The sequence below is a fragment of the Hydra vulgaris genome, chromosome 15 (assembly GCF_038396675.1).
Source record: "Hydra vulgaris chromosome 15, alternate assembly HydraT2T_AEP".
NCBI lineage: Eukaryota > Metazoa > Cnidaria > Hydrozoa > Anthoathecata > Hydridae > Hydra > Hydra vulgaris.
The window spans coordinates 47,210,001-47,234,200 of record NC_088934.1 but is presented as its reverse complement, the minus strand read 5'-3'; the positions used below and the strand labels follow the sequence as shown (position 1 = coordinate 47,234,200).

General features: G+C 30.3%; 3 protein-coding genes across 6 annotated transcripts in view; 1 reads left to right on the top strand and 2 right to left on the bottom strand.

The window, feature by feature from the left end:
- The window catches only part of LOC105843342 (uncharacterized), a 38,184-nt gene extending 37,951 nt beyond the window's left edge, over positions 1–233 (bottom strand). For 3 of the 4 annotated variants that reach the window (XR_010644353.1, XM_065820328.1, XM_065820329.1), the window contains exon 1: positions 5–217. Coding sequence is in view for 3 of the 4 variants with exons in the window: in XM_065820328.1 (XP_065676400.1) it covers positions 5–129 (125 nt within the window). In the remaining variant the exon portion in view is untranslated. Of the gene's footprint in view, positions 1–4 lie in introns of all 4 variants that reach the window. The other variant, XM_065820327.1, reaches the window with a different exon arrangement.
- Positions 180–8,109, top strand: LOC100214128 (uncharacterized protein KIAA1143 homolog). Its single transcript, XM_065820334.1, has 3 exons — positions 180–265; positions 7,110–7,385; positions 7,573–8,109. The coding sequence occupies exons 1-3, from the start codon at positions 253–255 to the stop codon at positions 7,731–7,733; spliced, it is 450 nt and encodes a 149-aa protein (XP_065676406.1). The 5' UTR covers positions 180–252; the 3' UTR covers positions 7,734–8,109.
- Positions 8,110–20,467: 12,358 nt separating this feature from the next.
- Positions 20,468–20,887, bottom strand: LOC136092007 (uncharacterized). Its single transcript, XM_065819727.1, has one exon. The coding sequence runs from the start codon at positions 20,885–20,887 to the stop codon at positions 20,468–20,470; it is 420 nt and encodes a 139-aa protein (XP_065675799.1).
- Positions 20,888–24,200: the final 3,313 nt, after the last annotated feature.

Here is a 24,200-nt window from a genome sequence, read left to right as displayed (position 1 = left end):
TAACCTCAGTTTTCGTTGTTGGTGCGGTTGAAGAATTTTAACTTTATCTTTCCTTTGTTCAATAATTTTAATATGAGAATGAGACAGAATACAAAATTTGTATTTTTTCGGAATCTTTTCAACAGGCATATTATTTGATAGTTTTAGTAATACAAAAACAAATAATAGACGGGAGCACGTTTTGTTTTGTTTTGAAAGGCCATTTTATAATTGCCTTGCAACAAAGCCGAACTGATAGGAAACATTTAAAAAATGGCTGGCTCTGGTATGTTTTTATAGTCATCACAAAAAGTTATACAGATTGACGTCTGTGAACTGATTTATTGTTATTTTTTATTGTTATTTTTATACGTTAAAATTTTCTTCCATAATTTTTTTATTAAGTGATTTTCGGTACTGATTCTTTAATGTGTTAATTTGATACTTTTATATTGAATTTACAAAACAAGCATACGTACCAATATTATTAATTTTTTTCTGTATCGAAATTATTAATATTATTAGTATACATTACAAAGTATACATAATACTTATAACAATTAATTAATTAGTTTTATAATCAATGCCATTAATTAGTATTTGAAATTATTACAATTTAATAATTATAACACTTAATTAATTACATTGATTATAAAGCTAATTAATTAGTTTTTATACGTGGTATATATACTTTAGTATGTATACTATTTAGTTTCTCTATATTATAATAGTATTGAGGTTTTAAGTATATTTATTATTTAAGTAGTACTTTTTACAAGAGAATTTTTTTTTTGTTTAAATTTTGTAAATGGTACTAGTTGGTTAATAACAAACCTACATTAATTGAGCTCTATGTAATCAAATTAATTTGTAATCCAAATATATTAAAATATGAATATTTCAAGGTATATATCTACTGTATAATAAAATCTAAAAAATATACAATTATTAATTTTTTGCTCAGTATTTTTAATAAATAGTTCTAAAAAACAGATCTTCAGTCATAAAATTGAACAGCTGAATTTAAGTATGGATATAGCGAATAGAATTTGTTTTTTTGCTAAAAGTATTTTCCCTAAAAATTAAGTCCACATAACTAAGGTTTTCATAGGTAAAGTTATTTATATGTATTTAACATATTCATATACCAGATAGGCAATGAAACAGTAACAAATTACAACCATAAAAACAGCAATTTAGCTATAAGGATTGCTAACTGCATAAGATTGCAACCAGCTTGTTAAATTGCCTTGGAGTTTTTACAAGCAGTATATACATTTGTAAGACAAATTCGATATTATTGTTAATTTATTTCAGATCATATAGATCCATTGAATTAAAAACAAGTACAACAAAAAAATCAAACTAAAAACGGTTAGGAGCTCTTAACTAAAATGTTTTATGTATTAATATAAAAGCACAGTCAGCAAAACTGCTGTTTTCACGGACATTGGTTTATAACTTTTGAACGGAAAGTGTTATGGGGTTAATTAAAGACTTTTTGGAAAGGTTTTTATCTGTAAATTTTGGAAAAAACTAAAAAATAATTTTGCTGCAGGATATTTAGGTTATAATTTTAAAGAACAAAATATTGAAAATTTCATAAAATTTGCTTTCTTATAGGTTATAACAAAAATACGTATAAATGTTTATAAATATGTATGTATATTTTGTAATATAAAGATAACATAGGTACATCAATGACAAAAACAAAAAAAAATTATCAAAAGAAGTACTAAAATACATAATTTATTCATATGTTAACATTTTAAAATATGTATCATCTTCAGATACAATGTTATAAGAGATTTTGTTTAAGACAATATTTATCAGAATGTCCTGATTCATACCAAAATTTATAGAATGTTTTTGACTTGTATCTCTTGTGAAAAAAATTTTGATTAGATGATACCCATATCCATATTTAGGAGTTATTTCTTGAGAATCTAGTATGTATCAATCTTAATATTTTGTTATTACCTTTTAACCCTGAATCATAAAGATTTCCTAAATCACTTTCCTCATTATTCAAAATTAGTTCCCAAGAATGACCAATCAGTTTGTGAAGTGATTGTGTTATACTGATCCATGGTTCAATAGTTTTTATATTGATCCACATAAATTTTTCTTTTTGAGGAAAATACTCAAAAAATAACTGAGAGCATTAATTCAAACTTTTGAAATGTTGCATGATATTGAAAAGACAATTGTGCAATGATTAAATCTCTATATGATTTTTTGTGCAATAGTTCTCTAGCTATATAACCTGTTGTTGCTGTTCATCCTTTTCCTATTGTATCAGAGTAGTTCTATTTTATACCTGTTTATTTTAATATCTCTTTTTATATAGAAGAGTCTGCTTGCTTCAGAAATCTATTTGAAGCGCTGAACGGGAACTAAAAATCAAAAACACTAGCTTTTACATGTACAACAGTCTTAATGAAATGGTCAAATGTACCCAGTAAAGCATAAAGAACCTATAAAAAAATCAGTAATTTTTAGATGCAACAATTTTTAATATCAAGTATGTTCACATATTATAAATATAGAATAATATGAACATTATTACAAGATACTAGTTTACTTGTATTGGTTTTACATCACAGGTTGAAATTGGTTATAAGGTTTTTCCCACCCTTGTGATATAATTGGTTTTTTTTTTAAGTATAGAACCTCTTCTTGTTCAAATTGGTTAAATATTTCATTCATAGTTATAGTGTCTTGATTGATTACAAAACCATTTTCAATTCTTTCAATATTCAAACACTGATCTTTTGAGCATATGCCTAGATCACAATGTGCTCCAACTCCTAAAAAAAGATTTGATGCTTTTATATACATCATATACGACTGCACTTTCACCTTTACATTAAATTATTTTCCCTCTTTTAAAATAAGGAAATCTTTATTTTTTAACTTTTTAATGTCAGAATTAAAGACAGACAATGATTCTCTTGATTCTTTTCCCATTTAAAGACTCAGCACTTTGTGACTAAGTGGGGCATTTTGTGATTTTTGCAACCATATTAACAAAGCTGCTTCTGTTTCAAGTGAAAATGGATAAAACATTGTCAGTATGATATTGCTAGTGTTAACATTATCTTTTTAATTAAATATTTTATGGCTTCCACTGCCATCAAGTCAAAACTTTATTTTCATTAGTATATTTTCAATATTTATATCTAAAAAATGTTCTCCAATATCCTTTGCATCGTCAGTGTAATAGCCTGGAATAGACTGAAGTAAACACAAAATAATTTCAAGTTCAAAATAATTCATAATAATTGGTGTTACTTCAGATTGTTTTCATCTAAGATGTTTCCAACTTGGCAATATATTAAAACCAGCAGTTAAAAAAGTTTTTTTGTTTTGTTTGTAAATGAATGCCTACCAAGAGCACAAACTGTTTAAATTGTTTCTATTGGAAACTTATTGAAAGAGTTGTTCTTTAACATTTATTTAAGTTGCTCTTCAAGCATGGTTTCTTTACCAGCCTTGAATTGAATGCCAGCCCATTTTTTTAAGTTTTTTTTCTTCAGATGCAGATCTTTGCCAGCTATTCTGAACTATTGTTTTTTGTGCCAATGTCAATTCATCAGAGCCAAGTGCCTTAGCAATTATCAGTATAACCTGTTATATGTAAAAAAAATTTTTTGCAATAAGCTATGAAGTTAACTTATTTCATATTTCCATAAACTACAGTCTAATTGTTTCTGCATACAATTATCACATTAGCACTGCTTATATAGTGACATTTTTTCTTATATAATACCAAAAATGACTTTTATGTATTATTTGTACCTATTACATATATAACTTTTGCAACGAATTTACCTTATTCAAACTAGTATATTTCCTGTAGTATATTTCTGTAGTATTTATAACTATTATAAATATAAAGTATAACTTTATAAGTTTACTTCTGTAGTATATTTATAACTAGTATATTTCCATGCTTTTGAATTAATTTTTTTTTTAATGAACTGGAAATTTATTTGGCTTTCAATAACAACTAACTTAAATTTTAATAACATTGATTTTTGAGCAATGTCCACTGTTTTGCCCTCTGTGAAAAGGCCCTAAGTGAGTGTTTGAATTGTGTTGAATATAGATGAATCAAATTAAAGAACATTAAAGTAATTAGGGAAAGGAAAACCGGTTTCCAAAAACCGTAAAATTTTTGGAAATAGAAAACCGAAAATATTATTTTCAAAACCGGTTTTTGGATATATATCTTTTGTACAAAATTTACTTGGTTATTTGGCAATTCTAAAATACTTTTCTTAATGTGTAGTTGCTCGAGAAAATAAATGAAAACATTCAATTTGCTTCCACTTGAACTTTAACAGTAAGTTCTGCAATGTATGATGTAAAAAAATGAAGCAAATTTTCACAAAAACGAAAATGTCGTTTTCTGAAGTCCATAAGGATAACACACCAGTTTGGAAGCACTTTTTGCACTCAAAAGAACTTGATTTGGCCAAGTGCAAGCTCTTCGACCAAGAAATTAAGTGCAAAGGAGAATCCATAAGGAACCACCTGAGGACAAAGCACAACATCACCTTTGCTCTGTTGTTACTCCTGAGAGGAAGCTCGAAGTCATTAAACCTATTGATTCATTTTTTAAGACAAAGGGTCCTGTTGATGTTGTTTTGGCTGAGCTTATTTCATGTGATGAAATAAGCCCTTTCGTGTTTTCTCAACTGGTCAATGTTTGAGAACAGCTCTAGAGACACAAGGATATAAATTATCCACAGATGCTAAATTGATTAAGGCTCTGCTGATGAAACATGAAGATATCAAGAAAACATATAAGCAGCAATTTACAGAAAATAAGCTTGTTGGTCACAAATTTAGCTTAACCCTTAACAAGTATACTTCATCCAGAAACAGAAGATATATGAACATAAATGTTCATATGGAAGGTGATTATTGGAACCTTGGAATGGTGAGGGTACATGGGTCTATGCCAGCAGAGAAATGTTGTGTAATTGTTGACGAGAAACTGAAAGAATTTAAACTACATTTTGCCTGTGATATTGCTGCAGTAACAGACAGAGCTGACTGTAATAGAAAAGTTTGGTAGCTCAATTTTACCAGACCATCAGCTCTGTCTCTCACACGGAATTTTCTTGGCTGTCTGTGATGTTCTATATAGGCAATTTAGGAAAGAAGATAATGGCACACATGAGCAAGTCTCTATTCTAGAAGAGGACAAAGAAGATGATGACAGTGATGAGGAAGGAGGATTAGAAGTTTCAGCAGAAGCAGGTGCATAGCTCTTCCAATGATCAGGGAGGATGTCACAGAACTCATCAACAAGGTCAGAAAATGTGTCAGATTGTTTCGAAAGTCTCCAATTAAAAATAACATGGTTCTGCAAAAGCATGTCCAGTCTGAGTTTGGAAAGGAGCTGCAGCTAATATTAGACTCTGAGACACGTTGGAACAGCTTACTAGATATGATTTCAAGATTTGTTACCCTTAAGAAATGTATTCAAATGTCACTGATTGAGTTATCAAGCGATATTATGATTTTTGAGTCTGAATTTACCATCATACAAAATCTAGTAAATGCTTTAGAACCAATCAAGGTTGGTGCTGAAGCACTTTTCAGAATAAATTCGAACTAGCTCTCATCTGATGGCATTCTGAAGTTCATTTTCAAGCGGCTAAAAATCCAGGAAAACACCTTTAGTCAAGAGCTATTTGACTCAGGAATGCTATATTAGTAAACTTAGTTAAATATCTGAATAATCCTGGTGTCATTAATGGAGCAACTCATGACATTTTCGAAAATTCCATGCCTAAGAGAAATGCAATTGCTACTACTGCATCAAGTTTGTTTAATCATTTGTTTGAGCAAAAGAGAAGTGAGTCTATAGATGAGGAAAATTTCTCAGATAATGAAACTAGTCAGGAACAAGTACAGCATTTACTTCCTTGTCAGAAGAGCTTGAGTTCTCCATCAGAGAGACAGTCAAAGGGGTTTCACCAAAGATACAAAAAATAGAATCAACGTCTAAACTAATGCTCAAAGAAATGACAGTATTTGAGCTAACAAAAAAACGAACAAGCAACTTAGATTTGTTGCTCACGGCTTTGAAGTCAATCCAAGTAACAAGTGTGGAGGCTGAAAGGTCATTTTCCGCAAGTGGTCTATTTGTCATTAAGCTAAGGTCAAGGTTAAATGATGAAACACTTAATGCTTTATGTTTTTTATGAGCTTATTGTCTTAAGAAACATAAAATTAACCATTAAAAAGACTTATTTGTTTGCTGCTCAGTTGTATTAAATGTACGTATATGACATTGTTGCTATATATATTTATGTTTTTGCTGCTGTTGTTCCCCTGAAATATATATAATAAAAAAGTACACTAGAAAACCGGAAAAACCGTTTTGAAAGAATTAAAAACCGCGGTTTATTCGAAAAACCGGTTTTAGAAAAAACTTAAATATTTCCTTTCCCTAATTGTAATGTTTATAACCATTATATATATATATATGTATATATATATATATATATATATATATATATATATATATATATATATATATATATATATATATATATATATATATATATATATATATATATATATATATATATATATATATATATATATATATGTATGTATGTATGTATATATATATATATATATATATATATATAAATGCATTTATTTATTTATATACACACTATAGTAGATATATATAGATAATTATATCTAATGCAGCATATATAAATCAGCAGTTGCTTACTAGTTTTTGTTATCTTTATAACATAAGACTTTTCAGAAAAACAAGGAAAAGACAAACAATAATGAAAGGAAAAACTGCTGCTCGGCCCAAACCTTTATTTAATTAAGCAGCATAATATAAGATAGTTGATGTATGTACTAAAGCCCCCAGCAACAGGCTCAAAACATGCATTTATATATATATATATATATATATATATATATATATATATATATATATATATATATATATATATATATATATATATATATATATATATATATATATATATATATAGTTTTATTTATTTTGTAACTCAGAACATTTCTAAACAATTTTGAATAAAGTTTGTAAATTTTTTTTAGTTTCATGTTAAGCATTTTTTCAGGTAAAGACAATATACAATCTATAAAGCAAGAGTTGCCAAAGTTTATCAGAGAATTTAAAGCCAGAACAGGTCAAAGCGAAAGACCTAGCATTGATGAAAAAAAAAAAAATTCTGTTTCTGATGAAGATGACAAAATTCGAGATGATGAAGCTCCATTAATAGAATTATCAGAAAAAGTTTCTAAAGATGAAGCAGCAGCTTTTCTTAAATCAAAATTTGGTCAAAATGTTATTATTGACTCAAAGAAAAGGTCTTATCAACTTGATGAACTTGAGGGTAAATATGTTATTTAAATATTCCTGAGTAGAGAGTAAATATATCTACCTAGAAAGATTCATCTTTTACACATAGTAAGATTACATTTTTACAAATTCATTTAATTTAGGAACAAAAATATCATATAACAAGAAAATAATTTTTGTTTTTATAGTCTCAAAAACTATCAGTTTAATTTTGATTATAGGTTGCAAGAGTCTGAAGGATGATGATAGTAAACTAACTTTTAGACAGCCGACTAATCGAAAAGAGCCTTCAAATAAGAAAAAAAAAAGTGAAATGAAGCAAGTTAAAAATAGTAAACTTTTGTCTTTTGGCTGCGAGGAAGACGAAAACGAGGATACTTAAAGAAAGTATGTGGATGGCTAACTTCTTTGATTTTATTTAAAGTATCCCCACTGCTTCTTTGAGTAGAAATCCATAATCGTAAAGTGCATCAGACGCTTTACTTTAATAAAGTGTCACTTCAATAAAATGGTTACAAAAATGTGTTCCAATGACCTTTTTAAATATATATACCTCAGTTGTGTATATATTTATATTTTTCTTGTGGTTGTTTTCTAGACAATGGATATCTAATAAAAGAACTAATGTCACAGTGGTACATCGGTAAAAAGTGTTTACTAGAGACCAGTATATATTAGTAACACTTTTAAATCCGTAAATCTTGTCTACCAAGGCACGGTAAAGCAAGAATCAAGTTGATTCCATTTTTAGCTTTTAAGTTCTGTTGTAGTTGTTTTTTTTTTAAATTTTGTTTCTGAACATCTGAATACAAAAATTATAAAAGTTTGGCTATTATATTCAAGTTTCAAACATTTAAAAATGATTGAGGGTCCAGTTGAATCCTCTATTCAGAAAAAACGTGTACCAACTTTGCCGGCAATGGATTAAGTTATAACCACAAGACAAACATGCGAATATATAACCACAAGACAAACATGCGCACTATATACAAAGTGTATTTATTTTCGTGTAATCTTTTTAATGGAACAATTTTGTCAGTAGATAATTGTTTTAATAAGTTCAAAACTATTATCAACAAAAACTATATGAATACTTTAATATCATCGTTACAGTTGTCACAAATTTATAATAATATTCGACATAATGTAGGATTTGTTTGCTTTAAGATAGCACGCGTGTCACCTTGGAATTTAGATTTTTCAATTAGAATTTAACTAGATTTCTTCCAAGGCCGTCTCGAGGGGGGGGTGTCTTCCTATGAATTTTATTAGAATGAGGAATGTTTATATCTGCTATGTGTATAATAATGTATAAAAATATAATACTAAAATAAAAATACTACAATACTAAAAATTGATGTTAAAAATTAATAAATAAAGAGTAATAACAACAGTGTAAATGAAAAATAATAATAAAAAGTAACAGTAAAAATAAACGAAAAATTATTGAAATAGTTATAAGCACGTGATTGATATGTCACTTAGATAAGAATATGATTAAATGAGGGACATCAAATTTATTTTTGTTCCAAATATTAATAACTGTTTAGAAAGAACTTTACAAATAATGTCCGTAGATAATTATTTAGCAATCATTACAAAAAATTTCATCAGATTCTTGAACTCGAAACTGGGTTTTAATACTGAGCCTTAAAATCCTATTTCGCTAAGCGAATAGTACTATTCGCATAACGAATGCTAACTCCTGTATAAATAAGTCCATTAAAACAGGAATAATTAAAACTGATATTTTGGATCACTTTCCAATTTTCTTTTTTTTTTTTTGTTAAATATGCAAGCATAAGTATCACTTCTAAAACCGAAAAACTTGTAACGAAAAATCAATGAACATTCTATACTTAATTTTAAAGAATCTTTATCATTAATAAATTGGATAAATGTATACCAAAAATGTAATCTTAGTAACACAAATTCCGCTTATAACCCATTTCTTGACATCTTGCATGCATTGGTTTATGCTTTTATAGTCATTTAATATGTAATGTATTCTGAACTGATTATTATGTGAATGAATTCTGACTGATTGCCTGCTTCATTATATTCCATTAGAGAGTGGAATAATGAAATAGACACACAGACAGTGTATTATTATTAATGTATATAGTCGAACTGCTTTTTTATGCGATGTTATTTAAGTGGAGATAATTCCAATAATAAATGCAAGTGAACTTTATATTTAAAAATAACTGTGTTACATTTTTTTGATTTGTTTTAGTAATAAAAAGGTTAATAAATGTGTTGTTACAAACTGTAAAACTGGTTACTCTAACGGTTCAAAAAAGTCAACATTTCATTTTCCTGAAGAATTTGATTTGCGAGAACGATGGATATACTTTGTTAATAGAAAAAATTGGGCTCCATCAAAATATTCAGCTATTTGTGTAAATCATTTTGATGAAAAATTTATTAATTATGGAAAAAGATGCACCTTGAAATGGAATCTTCTTCCAGTTCCAACTATTCAAACCGATGAAATAAGTGGATCGTCGACTCTAAGGGTTCCAAAGTTGCCCCGAAAAAGAACCAACTTTAAGATATTTAGGAAAAGATGAGTTTGAAGATTTTCAAAGTGTTGATAAAATAATTAATCTTGATTCTTTGACAAAACAACATTCTCCGCCAGGCTTTACATTTAAAAAAGTTCATGATAGTGTTGTTTATTATAAACTATGTTTTGATGAAAAATCAGGCATACCAACTGTTTTTGAATCAATAACTGTAAATAAAGATCTTTATGTTTCATTGTCATATAAAGGCTATCATATTTCTTTACCTGAATGGTGTCGTAGTGGTCATAATTACAAATTAACAAACTGTAGTATGTGAGAAAATTTTCCTGTCTATATTACAAATAAAGACAATGATATGAATTCAATTTTGACAGAGTTAAATGAAATTAGATACTATTCTCCTAAAGGCAGACATCCATATTCTACATCCATTATACGTTATGCGCTAATTTTACGTCACACTTCAGCACAGTCTTATAAGTTATTGTTAGAACAACTACCTTTACCAGCTTTTAGTTTACGTAGAAAAATTCAGTGGTAATATAAATGCGTATAAAGCTATAACAGTTTTGTTACAAAAACATTGTGTATCAAGTGATTGTGTGCTTCTAGTGGAGGAAATGTATCTGCAGAAATCAGCCCAATATCAAAGGTGTTGTTGTTTTTATGATTGTAGGGCTTCAAAAAGCTATTCCTTATGTTGTGAGATCATCACCTGAAGTTTGCACAACAGGATCATGGTTGAAAAAAGAAATTGATGAGTGGATTACCTCATTGCACCAATCAGGTTTTAAAGTAAGAGCTATTGTTACAGATAATTATTCTACCAATGTTAATGCATTTTCAGAGTTACATAAGTCATATACTGGAGATGGAAAACTATTTATTTATCATCCAGCTTATAATGGAGTTTTAAAAACATATCTATTATATGATATAATCTATTTAATAAAAAATGTTAGGAATAACTTGTTAAATGGAAAAAAAAATTTTTTTTCCTTCTTTTTCGTTCGATTTCTTCAGAGACAAAGTTGAAGTTCCAGCTGGTTTTATTACTTGGGATTTATTTCATAAAGTTTATGAAAAAGATCAATTATTAAATGGAAACTTAAAAAAAGCCAGGAAAATTAATTATCAGGTCACTCATCCTGAAAACAATAAACAAGATGTTAACCATGCATTAGCAATTTTTGATGAACTACAGCTGCGATACTAAGTTATTTTCCTGAAAGAAATGATGCAGCACAATTTTTATCATTGTTTCATAAGTTATTTATCACACTTAATTCAAAGCAGATGTTTAATACATCCAATCAGCTCGGCAATGCTGCTGTAAAAGGAGATAAAAAACCCACATTCTATCGAGAAATAGCAAATTGGATTGAAATTTGGTCAACAATATTTTACTTTAACCAAACAAACTTCTCATGCTCTTATCACAACATTACGTGCAACTGCATCTCTTATTGATGATTTGCTTGAAGAAAGCCATACATCTGTTCTTAGTTCCAGGTTACAAAGTGATCCTTTGGAGCTACGCTTTAGTAAATATAGACAAATGAGCGGTGGTCGATTTCTTGTAAGTCTTTTAGAAGTTTGCAACAGTGAAAAGTTTTTAGCAGTAAGAAGTCTTCTAAAGGAAAATATTAATTTCTGGGATGAAAATATTTATCAAACATTTGAATACTCTACATTAGAAAACATTATGCAAGATATTACATTGTTGTCTTCAGAGATATTAGAGTGTCAGCTTTCTGAAGATAGCATGGAAGTTGCTGTTACTATAGCAGGCTACATTGCTAAAAAATTGAAAAAATAATTTAAATGTCTATCTTGTGGTCAAAAAATGGTTTCTACAGACCAAGATGTTTTTAATAACGAATATCTGAAAATATTATCCAGAGGTGGACTTATATGTCCAAGTCAATCCTTGTCTGATTTTATTTGTCATCTTTTTAGTATTCTAGATATTATTTCTCCTATTCTAATCAAACATTGCAGTTATTCTTTATCAATTTAAAGTTTTGCAGAACAAATTTTTAAGATTTATTGTAGCTGTGTTGATTTTTCATGCGAGAATCACCAAGAATGGGAAATTAAATATGGATCTCGAATTGTTATTAATATTTTTTATAATAATTTACAAAAAGAAACTACAGATTCTGTAAGAAAAGATCAGGTATAAGAGTTTAAAAAAAGACAAAAAACTGATAGCTAATGCTAATAAAAGATTTTTTCTCAAATCCTTAATACATATAAAATTACAAACCTTTGTTTTTATTTCCTCATAAGAGTTGTAAGTAGTCTTTGCAATATGTAAGTTTGTTTTATTAGCATTTTGATACATAGCTATTTGAAAGCCTATTTCAGTATTTCATATTTTATTGGAATATACTGAAACAGAGAATCAGTTAGCGAAAAATACTATATAGCATAATGTAATTACATGATGATAATCTCAAGTATTCCTCGACCATCTTAATAAAATAAACATTTGCCGAAAAAAACTGGCCTCTAAATTTTTTACGGAAAATGCAACATATCAGGCCGTATAATAACAGTAGGCCATGACACGGAATAAGAAAATCTTCACAAAAAAAAAAAAGTTACAAATCAAATATTTAAAAAACAGTAACAAAGCTGATCTTAATGTTTATAAAGAATATAAAACTTATTTAAAAAAAGCAAATCTAAATAAAGATATTCTCTAACAATTAAAAAATAATAATGGGAGCATAAAGAAAATGTGGGAAAATATGAAAAAAATTATTAGTAGTAGTAAAATAGCTTCTGACATTTTACCCTCCAGAATAATGGAAAATCTTAACTGAAATCATATTAATTTAAAAATTTCAAACTTTATATTTCGCCGTCAGAAACATGCAATCCGCGTAGTTAATTATGCGGATCGCTTTTCACATTCAAAATATTTTTTTGATTATATGAAGGTTCTAGATGTTTATAAACTGAACGTATTTAATGTCATATGTTTTACTTTTATATGGAAAAACGATTTATCTTTATTTGTTTTTAACGACCTTTTTTTTTTAAAACCAATAAATAAATACACATTAAGAAATTTTAGTTTTTTAAGTGAACCTTTTTGTAGAACTAAGTTCAATCAGTTTTGTATTTCATATCGTGCACCCCATCTTTGGAATAAAATAATATTACCAAACTTTGATCCTTCTATTACTCTTCCTGTTTTTAAAATTAAGTTAAAAAAATTAATTCTTTCTATAGACAACATTCTATAATTCTATTAAAAATAAATGTAAAATGTATTTGTTAAATCTTCAGCTTATTATATATTAGAATGTGTTGTATCTTTGCATAATATAAATACGTTAAATCTTTTATATATATATATATATATATATATATATATATATATATATATATATATAATATATATATATATATATATATATATATATATATATATATATATATATATATATATATATATACATATGTATGTGTGTATGTGTATGTGTGTATGTATGTATATATATATGTATGTGTGTATGTATATGTATATATATATACATATATATATATATATATATATATATATATATATATATATAAATATATATATATATATATATGTGTGTGTGTGTGTGTGTGTGTGTGTGTGTGTGTGTGTGTGTGTGTGTGTGTGTGTGTGTGTGTGTGTGTGTGTGTGTGTCTGTATATATGTATATGTTTTGCATATATATATATATATATATATATATATATATATATATATATTTTTTATTTTATATATACGTTATAAATATTACTTTTTAAGGTTCCGATGATAAGATCCTTATGATCTTCTTTTGGAAACGTAGCTTTATATTGTTAGTACGCTGAATTGTATTATTTGCGTAATTGTATTACGACTTATGTTTATGTATTACGGCTTATGAATTATGTAACACGACTAACATTGTAAACTTAAATAAAGCAACAAAAAAAAAAATATATATATATATATAAAAATCTTTCAGCGTTCAAAAATTATGGCAATATTAAATTTATAATCCCTCAAATTGAGGGGAATTGAAACTTAAAATGGTCGTCATTTTTGAACGCTAAGAAATCATTGCACGAAATTCGAAATTTCTCATTGAAAATGATTATAGTTAAGAATACTTAAAAAAATAATTTGTTAACTTGTTGCTCAACCATACCAACATTTTTTTTATTTATTTGACATAAGTATTTAAATGTTTGAAGTTTACCTTATGTCTAGAAATTTGCTTTCTCAAACACCAAAAAATGCTGAATTCGCCCCTGTCTCAACATTCTAAATACTTGGAATACCTCTAGAATGAAACAATATAGAGACAAATACTTAGTAATAATTTTTGCAAACGTTTTTTATACATGATTACTTCTTATACTTACCATTATGCAATATTTTTAACTATGTAATAAATTATTTACATTCTCATTGTAGAGTAGGTTACGGTCATTTTAAGAAGCTTTTCTCCATGGCAATTGCTCAGCAATGTCGTGTGTGTCGTGTATTCTATTAGATAGTGATGCAAGTTGCACATTTCTAAGACAAATTCCTTAATATCTCTGCTGAATTCAAGGAAAAGCTTCATTCCAAAACATCCTTCTGTCACTAGAATGAACAAGTTTAAAAAAATTATGCTTATAAAAACTAATAAATATACTATAAATTATAGGTGAAAAAGAAACAATTAATTACGTACCCTTTTTTAATTTCCTTAAAGTCTCAGTACAAGATATCATCAGGAGAGAAGCTATAGTTATAAGTTCATCAAAGTAAGAAAGTACTTTTTGACAGTTAGGTCCACCAAATCCTCCTCCATTGTAACCGTGCCTTGTAACAGTTTTACTAATTAAGAACTTTTTAGTTGAGTCCTCAACCATCATAACATCTGTTATTTGTGTAACAATATGTTCAAACAAATGTAACTCAATAATAAGAGTTTCTCCAGGCTCCTCAATTAGACATGGTCGAACAACATTTTTATAGTTTTTCGTGTGCTTATAAAGTTAACCATCCTCAATAACTTTCTCATGCCAATTAGTCAAACTTTAAAAAGTCCTCAACTTTCTATTTTTGTCATCCTTTTCTCCTTCACAATAACAGCAAGCATATTATACCCCGTGTGCCTTTAAGTGTTAGTATTAAAAAAAGACTATTTTAAAATATTAAGTTCAATATTAATAAAACAATAAAAAGCAATCACTTTTTATAAATTATTATGCAATTATACAAATTAATTAATGTTTAGCTTACAGAAATGCCCAGTAAAAAATTGATAAGCTTCAGGTCAGCTGCCACTGTGTATTTTAGCTCATTGAGCCTAAGTAACTTAATAAGCCTCTCCAAATTAAAATTACTTTCTTGTACTCCACGTATAGGACTTAAAATAAGAATTGTATTGACCCCTGTATTTTTCATTTTTTTTTTTTCTGATTGTAGTTCTTCTGAATTGAGGTGTTCATTATGAATTTCAGTGAACCTCAACGCCCATCAATACCAACTCCTATAAAGCAATTGTAGGGATTAAGTTTTCTGTATTCGCCAATATAGAACTTGAAGTTAACAACACTGTTTTAACTGGCGGCCATTTTGTCAGCTGTCAAGTGATTTGTATTTAGTTTGGTTTGGTATTTCAACATGAATAGAATGACGCCTGAACAACGCTTCCAAATTGTGCAAATTTATTTCGAAAGTAATAGTTCGAAATACGTATCGAGCACTAAGTCCGTTTTACGGTCAACATAATTGTCCATCAGAGCAATTAATTCGACTGTGGACCGTTTTTGCACCACTTTTACTCTACATGATAATACGCACCCACAGAGATGTCGTACAGTACGTACTGCTGCTGTAGAGCGCAGTGTAAAGGAAGACCCGAATCAGTCTATCCGGCATCGTGCACAGGAATTGGAACTGTGTCCATCCACTTTGTGAAAGATTTTGCGTAAAGATCTTGGTTTGCGTACTTACAAAATCCAACTCGTGCAAGAATTGAACCCACGCGATCACCTAGCAAGGCGTACATTCGGTGAATGGGCCCAAAACAAGATTGCAGTCAATCCCCATTTTCATAGGAAAGTTTTGTTTAGCGATGAAGCTCACTTTTGGTTAAATGGCTACGTCAATAAACAGAACTGCTGTATTTGGAGCGAAGACAATCCTCAAGTGCATGTTGAAACACCGTTGCATCCAGAAAAACTGACTGTTTGGTGTGGTTTAGGGGCTGGTGGAATCATTGATCCGTACGTCTTTAAGAACGATGTTGGCCAGAACGTAACAGTAAATGGTGTCCGCTATACAGCCATGTTTACTGAATTTTTCGCTCCTCGATTGAACAACCATAATGTGCAGGAGCTGTGGTTTCAACAAGAAATGTCACACAGCTCGTGCCACTATCGATTTACTGAAGGAAACGTTTGGTAACCGCGCAATTTCAAGATCCGAGCCCGTGAATGGTCTCCAAGATTTTGCGACTTAACGCTGCTTGACTATTTTCTGTGGGGATATGTGAAGTCGCTGGTCTACGCCAATAAGCCCGAAACAATTGACCACTTGGAGGACAACATTCACCGTGTTGTCCTCCAAGTGGCGATATACGGTCACAAATGTTGGAAAAAGTAATTGAAAATTGGACCTCCAGATTAGATTACGTTCGAATCAGTCGTGGCGGTCATATGCCAGAATTCATACTTAAATTATAATGCCAAAACATTATCTTTTGAATAAAGTCAACTACATGTCATTTTATAAAGTCAACTACATGTCATTTTATAAAGAAACACCTTGTTTTATTCTATTTTAAACTTCTATACCTCTAAAAAAAACACCCGCTACTTTCCTAAGACAAATGTTCAATTCACTAATGTTTAACTTGGATATATACCTATCTGTATTTATTATAATAAAATTAAAAATTAATATAGATAGATAGAAAACTACATATACACATTTACCTGTTGCTAAAGTTAATTCTTTATTGCCAGATGTTTTATTGACATATCTTTTAGTACAGATGGAATAACTTGTTGGGGGGTTTTTGAGTCTTGAGGAAAAATGAGCTCATGTAGAATTTGTTCTATTGCAGATTTTGCGCAAGGGTCTCTCATACCTTTACCTACTCTTTGGTAGCAATCTGTGCAAAAAGATGCATTATTCACATCTGAAGACTTAGGCTCTTTATGACTTCTTTTCTTTTTTGCAATACAGCAAATAGGACATATGTATAGACCAGTATCCTTTAATCAACATAGTTTCCGTAGTGATCTTCTTCCAATCTTTCACAAATCTTCTATGCTTTAAGAAATATTCCCTTTTGTTTAAAATTGTTTAATATAGTATTTTATATACGTTTACATATATTTACATTTTCATGTATCATCAATAAATCAGCATTAATGAAAAACTTTTGTTCAATCTTTTTTAAATGAAGACACTTTTTACATGTTGAACAAACTCCATATGGTAGAAAATTGATTTTCAAACTAAAACTTGGATCCACATATAGAATAATGAGTTTTTGTAGAGTTGAGTTTTTCGCTAATTTAGTGATGATTACAGTTAGCGATGGTTATAATTTCACCTCTCTTGTACGCGTACTAAATCTAAACCGTACGTACGGTTCAGATTTTGTAACCTCACCTAAAGACAAAGCTGAATTGTTTGCTAAGAACTTTTCGTCAATATCATCTCTCAACTCCACTAGTTGCGTTCTACCCGATATTGCTGACAAACAGGTTAATCTATTGCTTGACATTCGTATCACTCCAGCTTCTCTATCTTAAGTGATTTCCTGCTTAGACTCTTCTACAGCTTGTGGTCTGGACAACATACCTGTTATAGTTTTGCAGAAGTGTTCTCCGGAGCTTTCGTCTATACTTTCAAAACTATTTAACAAGTGCTTATCAGAGTCTTGTTTTTCAGCATGCTGAAACTCTTTAGAAATGTCAAGGCTATCGCTTTAAACATTTCTAAAGCTTTTGATAAAGTTTGGCATTCTGGTCTTCTCCATAAGCTTTTTTCTTACGGTGTATAAGGTGTCTTTAGGATTATTGAATCATTTCTATGCTAGAATAAAAATTGTTCTCGATGAATAGTACTCTTCTTGGTATCCTGTAACTTTAGAAGTTTCTCAAGGTTCTATCCTTGGTCCTATACTCTTTTCAATTTATATTACGATCTTCCAGATATTCTCACATCTAAGATGGTATCGTTCGCTGATGATACTATTTATTCTTGTCTTGATAAGAAGCCAACACTCTCTGATTGCTTGGAGGGGCATTTGAGCTTGGAATGGATTGCACTTCTGCTACAGCATGTGGCTCACAGTGGCTGGTGAACTTTAGTTCAGATAAAACCCATTTTTATTTAGTCAATTGTTTTGCAACAGTTTAGATCCTCCTATAATTATGAACGGTAATGTACTCGATGAGTCATCCACTCTTCATCTTTTAGGATTAACTCTTACTTACGATCCTTCTTGAAAAATATATATCAAATCCATTGCAAAATTAGCATCTGCTAAGATTGCATCTCTCTATTGTACTCGACAACTTTTTACTCGTGATTTTATTCCTTATCTTTATAAATCTCAAGCTCGTCCTTGTATGGAATACTGTTGCCATATATGGGGCGGATCTTTCAATGTTGCCTTTTTTAGACAAGGTGCAAAAGTGCATTGTAAACATAGTTGAAACTGCACTTGCAGCCAACCTCCAACCATAATCACATCGTCGTAATGTTGCTCCTCTTTCTCTTTTCAACAAATACTAAAATGGGCACTGATTCATTTAATTTGCAACCTTTTAAGTTGTCTGTCAATTGTTATCTTGCTCCATGAACCTAATATTTCTCTTCCACCAACTTCCAACTCAGTAACTGCAGTCTTTATGGAAACAAAGATATTGGGAAAAAAAAAAGTTCTGGTAACAGAACTGGGAGGTCCGTGGTTCGAAGCCGACTCTGGCTATATAGGCAACTAGAGGATATCAATTTCTTAAACAAAAGTATAAACAGAAGACTAAAATTTAATAAGAAAACGGCATTCATATTTTATATGTTATTATATTTCAAATTTTTATCTATATACTAAATTTGTATGCATTATGGTGGAGTGATTTTAAAATTTTTTGATTCCTCTTTGGATTCTAAATTCTTGAAGGGTCCTAATATTGTTGAAATTTCTTCAAAAGAAGCATAATAATATGCTGATTTTGAAAACATTATATTTTTTTTATTTAAAAGTAAAGAAATAAAAAATAGTCATTTTTTCTTTTAAAACTCCCGTTTTTAACAAATTTGGGGTTTTAGGTATATTTTTGTAAATATTTTTTTTGCAAAAACTTTTTATTTAATTAAACTATTATTTATAAAACATATACTTTTTCCAAAGTCCAAAGAGCCCAAAGTTAATATAGTTTAGAAAAAAATTCAAAAATAGTAAAACCTGTGAAGAATTTAGAGCTCATCAAAATCGGAAAATGTTTTTTTACTATCTTCTTAAAATTAAAAGACATTGATTTGCGTCTCAGGAGGATCTATTTTCTAACTTTTTTTTTAAGTCTATTTTTCAGTCAATTTCTTCAAAATCATTTATTTGAAAATTTATTGGGGAACAAATGCTCGAGTTGCCCCCCGGTTATTAAGGGCCTGCACAGTTACTTGAACCAGCAATTTGATTGTCATTTAAGTTTCTTTTCTTGATAATAATGTTATGAACATGTTGCAAATGTCTTATTAATCCACTGTTTGACGAACCCTTTCAATTAAATAATTTATTCAGACATTTCAAACACTTGGCTTGTTCGCCTGCCTTTATTTTTGTAAAATATTTCCACACATAATCAGCCATGATTAAAACAATGTTTCAATGGCGAATCTAAATTAAAGAAATTAAAAATATTAGAACAAAGAAATAAGTTTTGGGGTTAAAGAATAAGAAAATTTTAAAACTTTCTCAACTTACCAATACGTGGAGAACTGAATGTTATTCGAATGATAATAATTCGAAAAAAGAATGAATCTTGAATAATAGATTTAATTACAAATTTTAAAGAGTAACAAGCGTTTTGTATTTAAAATTTATGTGTTTGTTTTGAACTACGTTTTACAAGACACTGAGGAGCATTTTGCGTTTGTATAAGAAATAATGACTTTTGTGTTTGCTTTAAATCACGTTTAATTTAAAAAATTATGATTTGGTATTTTCATTTTTCTATATTAAAGATGACTTTTAAAGTCAGATTATACACATAAAATAGCTTTGTGGACATTAATATATTTTTATTTTGGATAAATAGTTATCCTAATATAATAAAATATATAAACAAGTGTTTCTTTGATTTTAATATTAGAGTTTGAGGGGGAGAATTAAATGTAAGGGCTTTTTTGTTACCAGCCTCAAATCATCGCAATTTTTTGCAAAGCATCATTATTTGTCATAAGTATAACAAAAAAATATTTGGATTTTGCTCCGTGTCTGAAAGTTAGTTTTTTTTTTTAACATCTTCGCTTCCAACAAGGCTGCAAGCAACCACTAATTGAAGTTGGAAGTTACTGGAAGAGAAAAAATGAAGACTATAGAGCAAGATAATGATTGACAGACGACTTGAAGGATTTTAAATAATATGACGCAGGACAGCAAAATGAAGGAAGCGAATTCCAAAGAACTGATGGTCGAGGAAAAAAACTAGACGAATTAGAGTTTTTGGAGCTCTCAAGAACAGCCACAGAAAAAGGATGAGACTTAACTGAATGACCAGTAACACGAGAATGAATTTTAGTAGATGATACAAGAGGTGCTAGCTTTTTAAGAGCAATGCCCATTATAGATTTGGAAAAAAGAGAAAGTGAAACAGCATTACAACGATGTGATAATGGTGGGAGGTTGGCTGCAAGAGCAGGTCCAACTATGTTTACAATGCGTTTTTGCACCTTGTCTAAAAGAGAAAGGGCATTATTAAAAGATCTGTCCCAGGTATGGCAACAGTATTCCATACAAGGCCAGATTTGAGATTTATAGAGAGAATAGAATCCGAAGGAAGAAAGTGTTGAGCTTGATAAAGAGATGCAACCTTAGCAGATGCTAATTTTGCAACTGATTTTATTTATGGTTTCCAAGAAAGATTGAAAGTAAGAGTAAATCCTAAAAAATGAAGAGTAGATGACTCATCGAGCCAAACTTTATCAAAAGCTTTTGAAATGTCAAGAGCGATGGCCTTACCCTCTCCACTTTTATCTAATGCACGATAAAACCTATCGGTTATTACTGTAAGCTAGTCAGCTGAAGAAGGAGAAGATCAAAATCCATATTGATGGTCAGAAAGTAAGTTATTAGATTCAAGATTAGAAATTAAGTGTTTCTTAATTAAAGATTCAAAAACCTAGCTTATCATAGGAAGAAGACTAATGGGACGGTAGTTAGACAAATCAGATTGCTCTCCAGAATTATTGAAGATAGGGATAACAGATGCCGCTTTCCAGCGGGATGGAAAACAAGACTCTGATAAGCACTTGTTGAATAGTTTTAAGAGTATAGACGACAGCTCCGGAGAACACTTCTGAAAGACAATAACAAGTATGTTGTTCGGGCCACAAGCTGTAGAAGAGTCTAAGCAGGAAAATACTTTAGATACAGAAGCTGGAGTGATACGAATTTCAATCGATGGATCAACCTTTTTGTTGGCTATATTAGGTAGAACGCAACTAGTGGAATCAAGAGATGATATTGATGAAAAGTTCTTTGCAAACAATTCAGCTTTGTCTTTAGGTGAGGTGACAAAGTCTAAACCATACAGGAGAGGTGGAAATACAGATTTGCCCTTATTATTGATACTATTAGAGATTCTCCAGAAGTCACGATAGCCTAATTTTTGAGATGAGATACAAAATTTCATGACCTGAGAATAGTGGACTTTGGCGTTAGACAAAACCTTTTCACAATGGTTTCTTGCAGTAATAAACAGACGTCTGTTTTCTGGAGAGTTGTTTTGCTGATAGATATGGAAGTAATGGTTTCGATTGGCAATCGCAGCAGCACAGTGTGAGAAAAACCATGGAGGAGAGTGAGGCTTAACCTGGAATCGTCGAGAGGGAATAAAAGATTCCATGCCAACCTGAATCCACAAAGCTATGTAAGAAGCATATTTGTCGACAGGAAGACGAAAGATTTTTACCCAAGAGCCCTCACGAAGAAAATCACGACAGAATGCCAGTCAGCGTTATGGTAGTTGTAAGAGACACGATGATAGCGATATTCAGATGATGAAGAAGAATGAGATATTAGTTTTAGAGAGATCAAACTGTGATCAGAAGCACCTAAGGATGAATGTGGAGAAACTGAGCACTGACTAGGATCAGAAACAAGACATAAGTCGAGTAGAGAAGGTAAATGATTCGGATTGTCAGGAAAGCGAGTTGGAAAGTTGACTATTTGAGTTAGGGATTGAGAAAGGCAAAAGTTGTAGTCTTTAATGCCTGCAGAGTCACTGACACTAGAGCCAAGTCATTCAGTGTGATGAGCATTAAAGTCACCGACAACAATAATATTAGCTGATGGATAAAGAGAGAGGACTTGGTCAATATGATCAGAAATAACATCAAAAAGAGTTCAGTGTTGAGATGAAGGAGAGCAATATAGAACAAGGCAAAAGGTAATAGAGTGAATTGTTTCCAAACAAAAGCACATAAAAGCATAGTCTGTGGATTCAAACCCAGTTTCTTGACAAATGGGTGAGTTCTTACGAATGTAAATGCCATGCCAAGCATGTGACTATTAGAGTCTGTACGAATTAAAGGGAGATAAACATCAACACTAAGATCACAATATGAAACAGCTGAACTCAAATTAGTCTTAAAAAGAGCAAGTAGGTCTGGTAAACTTTGCAAGAGATAAGACTCAACAGAAGAAAAGTTACTCCAAAGACCACGAATATTAGTGAATGATAGGTTTAGAGAACTTGGTGATGACATGGTTTTTTGTGTTTTGATGTTTTTGGTACTTTATTTCTTATTGAAATTTATTAAAGAACTTGACTCAAAGCAAAGATGGTATTCAGTACACTGTTTAATAGCCCAAGTAATTGCCTCATTACTATTAATAAACCCAAGCTATAACAAAGAGCTCCAAATGTGGCCTCAACAATGCACACCAAAAGAACGAACAGGGACACCATCCATGCGCAACATGGCACTTTTAATACTTTGATATTTTTCAGCTGTTGATGGAGTCAGCCTCTCTGAGAGCTACCACAGAATTTGGGAAACCTGACTACCAGCCGGCCTCAGAATCATAAAATTGAGTTTTAGAGCTGTACCCTCATTAGGAGATAATAGAATGAGCTGCCTAGTCATAAAAACAGAGACACAAGCAGAACCCCTGCATTGAGTCAAGAAGATCTAGCATTCAACATCCTAAACTGTAAACAATGTACTAAAAATACATCTGCGTCAGCCTAATAGATGAAGAAGGGGTGCGAGGCTGGTCAACAGATAAAATTTGTTTACCCCTTAAGTCTTTGTCAAGGAGGCCTTCTACAAGACAGTAGCCGGATTTGGCATCTCCTAGCCTTTGTCTAAAAATGCGTATCCTACAAGGTAGCAGGACGTGAAGCAGATTGTACTGGGTTACATGTTACCAGTAGCAGGATAACCTGACCTGACATAGATACATCAACAAAGTTGTTATTCTTATTATATACCTATTTTTAGTATTATAATTGTAAAGGAAAACAAATATCTTATTGCTAATGTTGTTGTTCTTGCTTTTTATGTTGATAATTATTTTTTACCATGTCTTGCTAGCTTTAGGGCTGACGACACGGGTTTCAATTGTGTGTGTGTGTATGTGTGTGTGTGTGTGTGTGTGTGTGTGTGTGTGTGTGTGTGTGTGTGTGTGTGTGTGTGTGTGTGTGTGTGTGTGTGTGTGTGTGTGTGTGTTTAAGTGTGTGTGGGAGGAGGGGGAGTGGAGGTAAAGGTTGGGGTGGAGGTGAAGGAGGGGGAGGTTGCGTGGGCACAATTGTCAATTTCTAAAAAAAGTTTCTATATCTCTATCTGAAATATATATTTTGAAATTTCTATCTAAAAAAAGAAGATATTTTGGGCTTTGGCTGTGAGTTTACATTGTATCTAAATTTGTATATGTATTTGTATCTAACCTGACTAAATGGGTTTTCGATAACCGTGTATTTACGCATTCGAAAACCGTGTATTTACTAAATTTTCCACTAAATCAAAACAATTTAAAGGGCATAACAGAGCTAAAAGAAAAAACAAGACAAAAAATGAAATCTTTTCTTATATCTTTTTTTTA

Excerpts from the sequence above, each read along its gene's own strand:
- LOC100214128 (XM_065820334.1), top strand. Across the intron at positions 7,386-7,572 it reads TCAACTTGATGAACTTGAGG|GTTGCAAGAGTCTGAAGGAT; the intron begins GTAAATATGTTA and ends TTTTGATTATAG.
- LOC136092007 (XM_065819727.1), bottom strand. The coding sequence starts at position 20,887 with ATGGAATACTGTTGCCATACCTGGGACAGATCTTTTAATAATGCCCTT.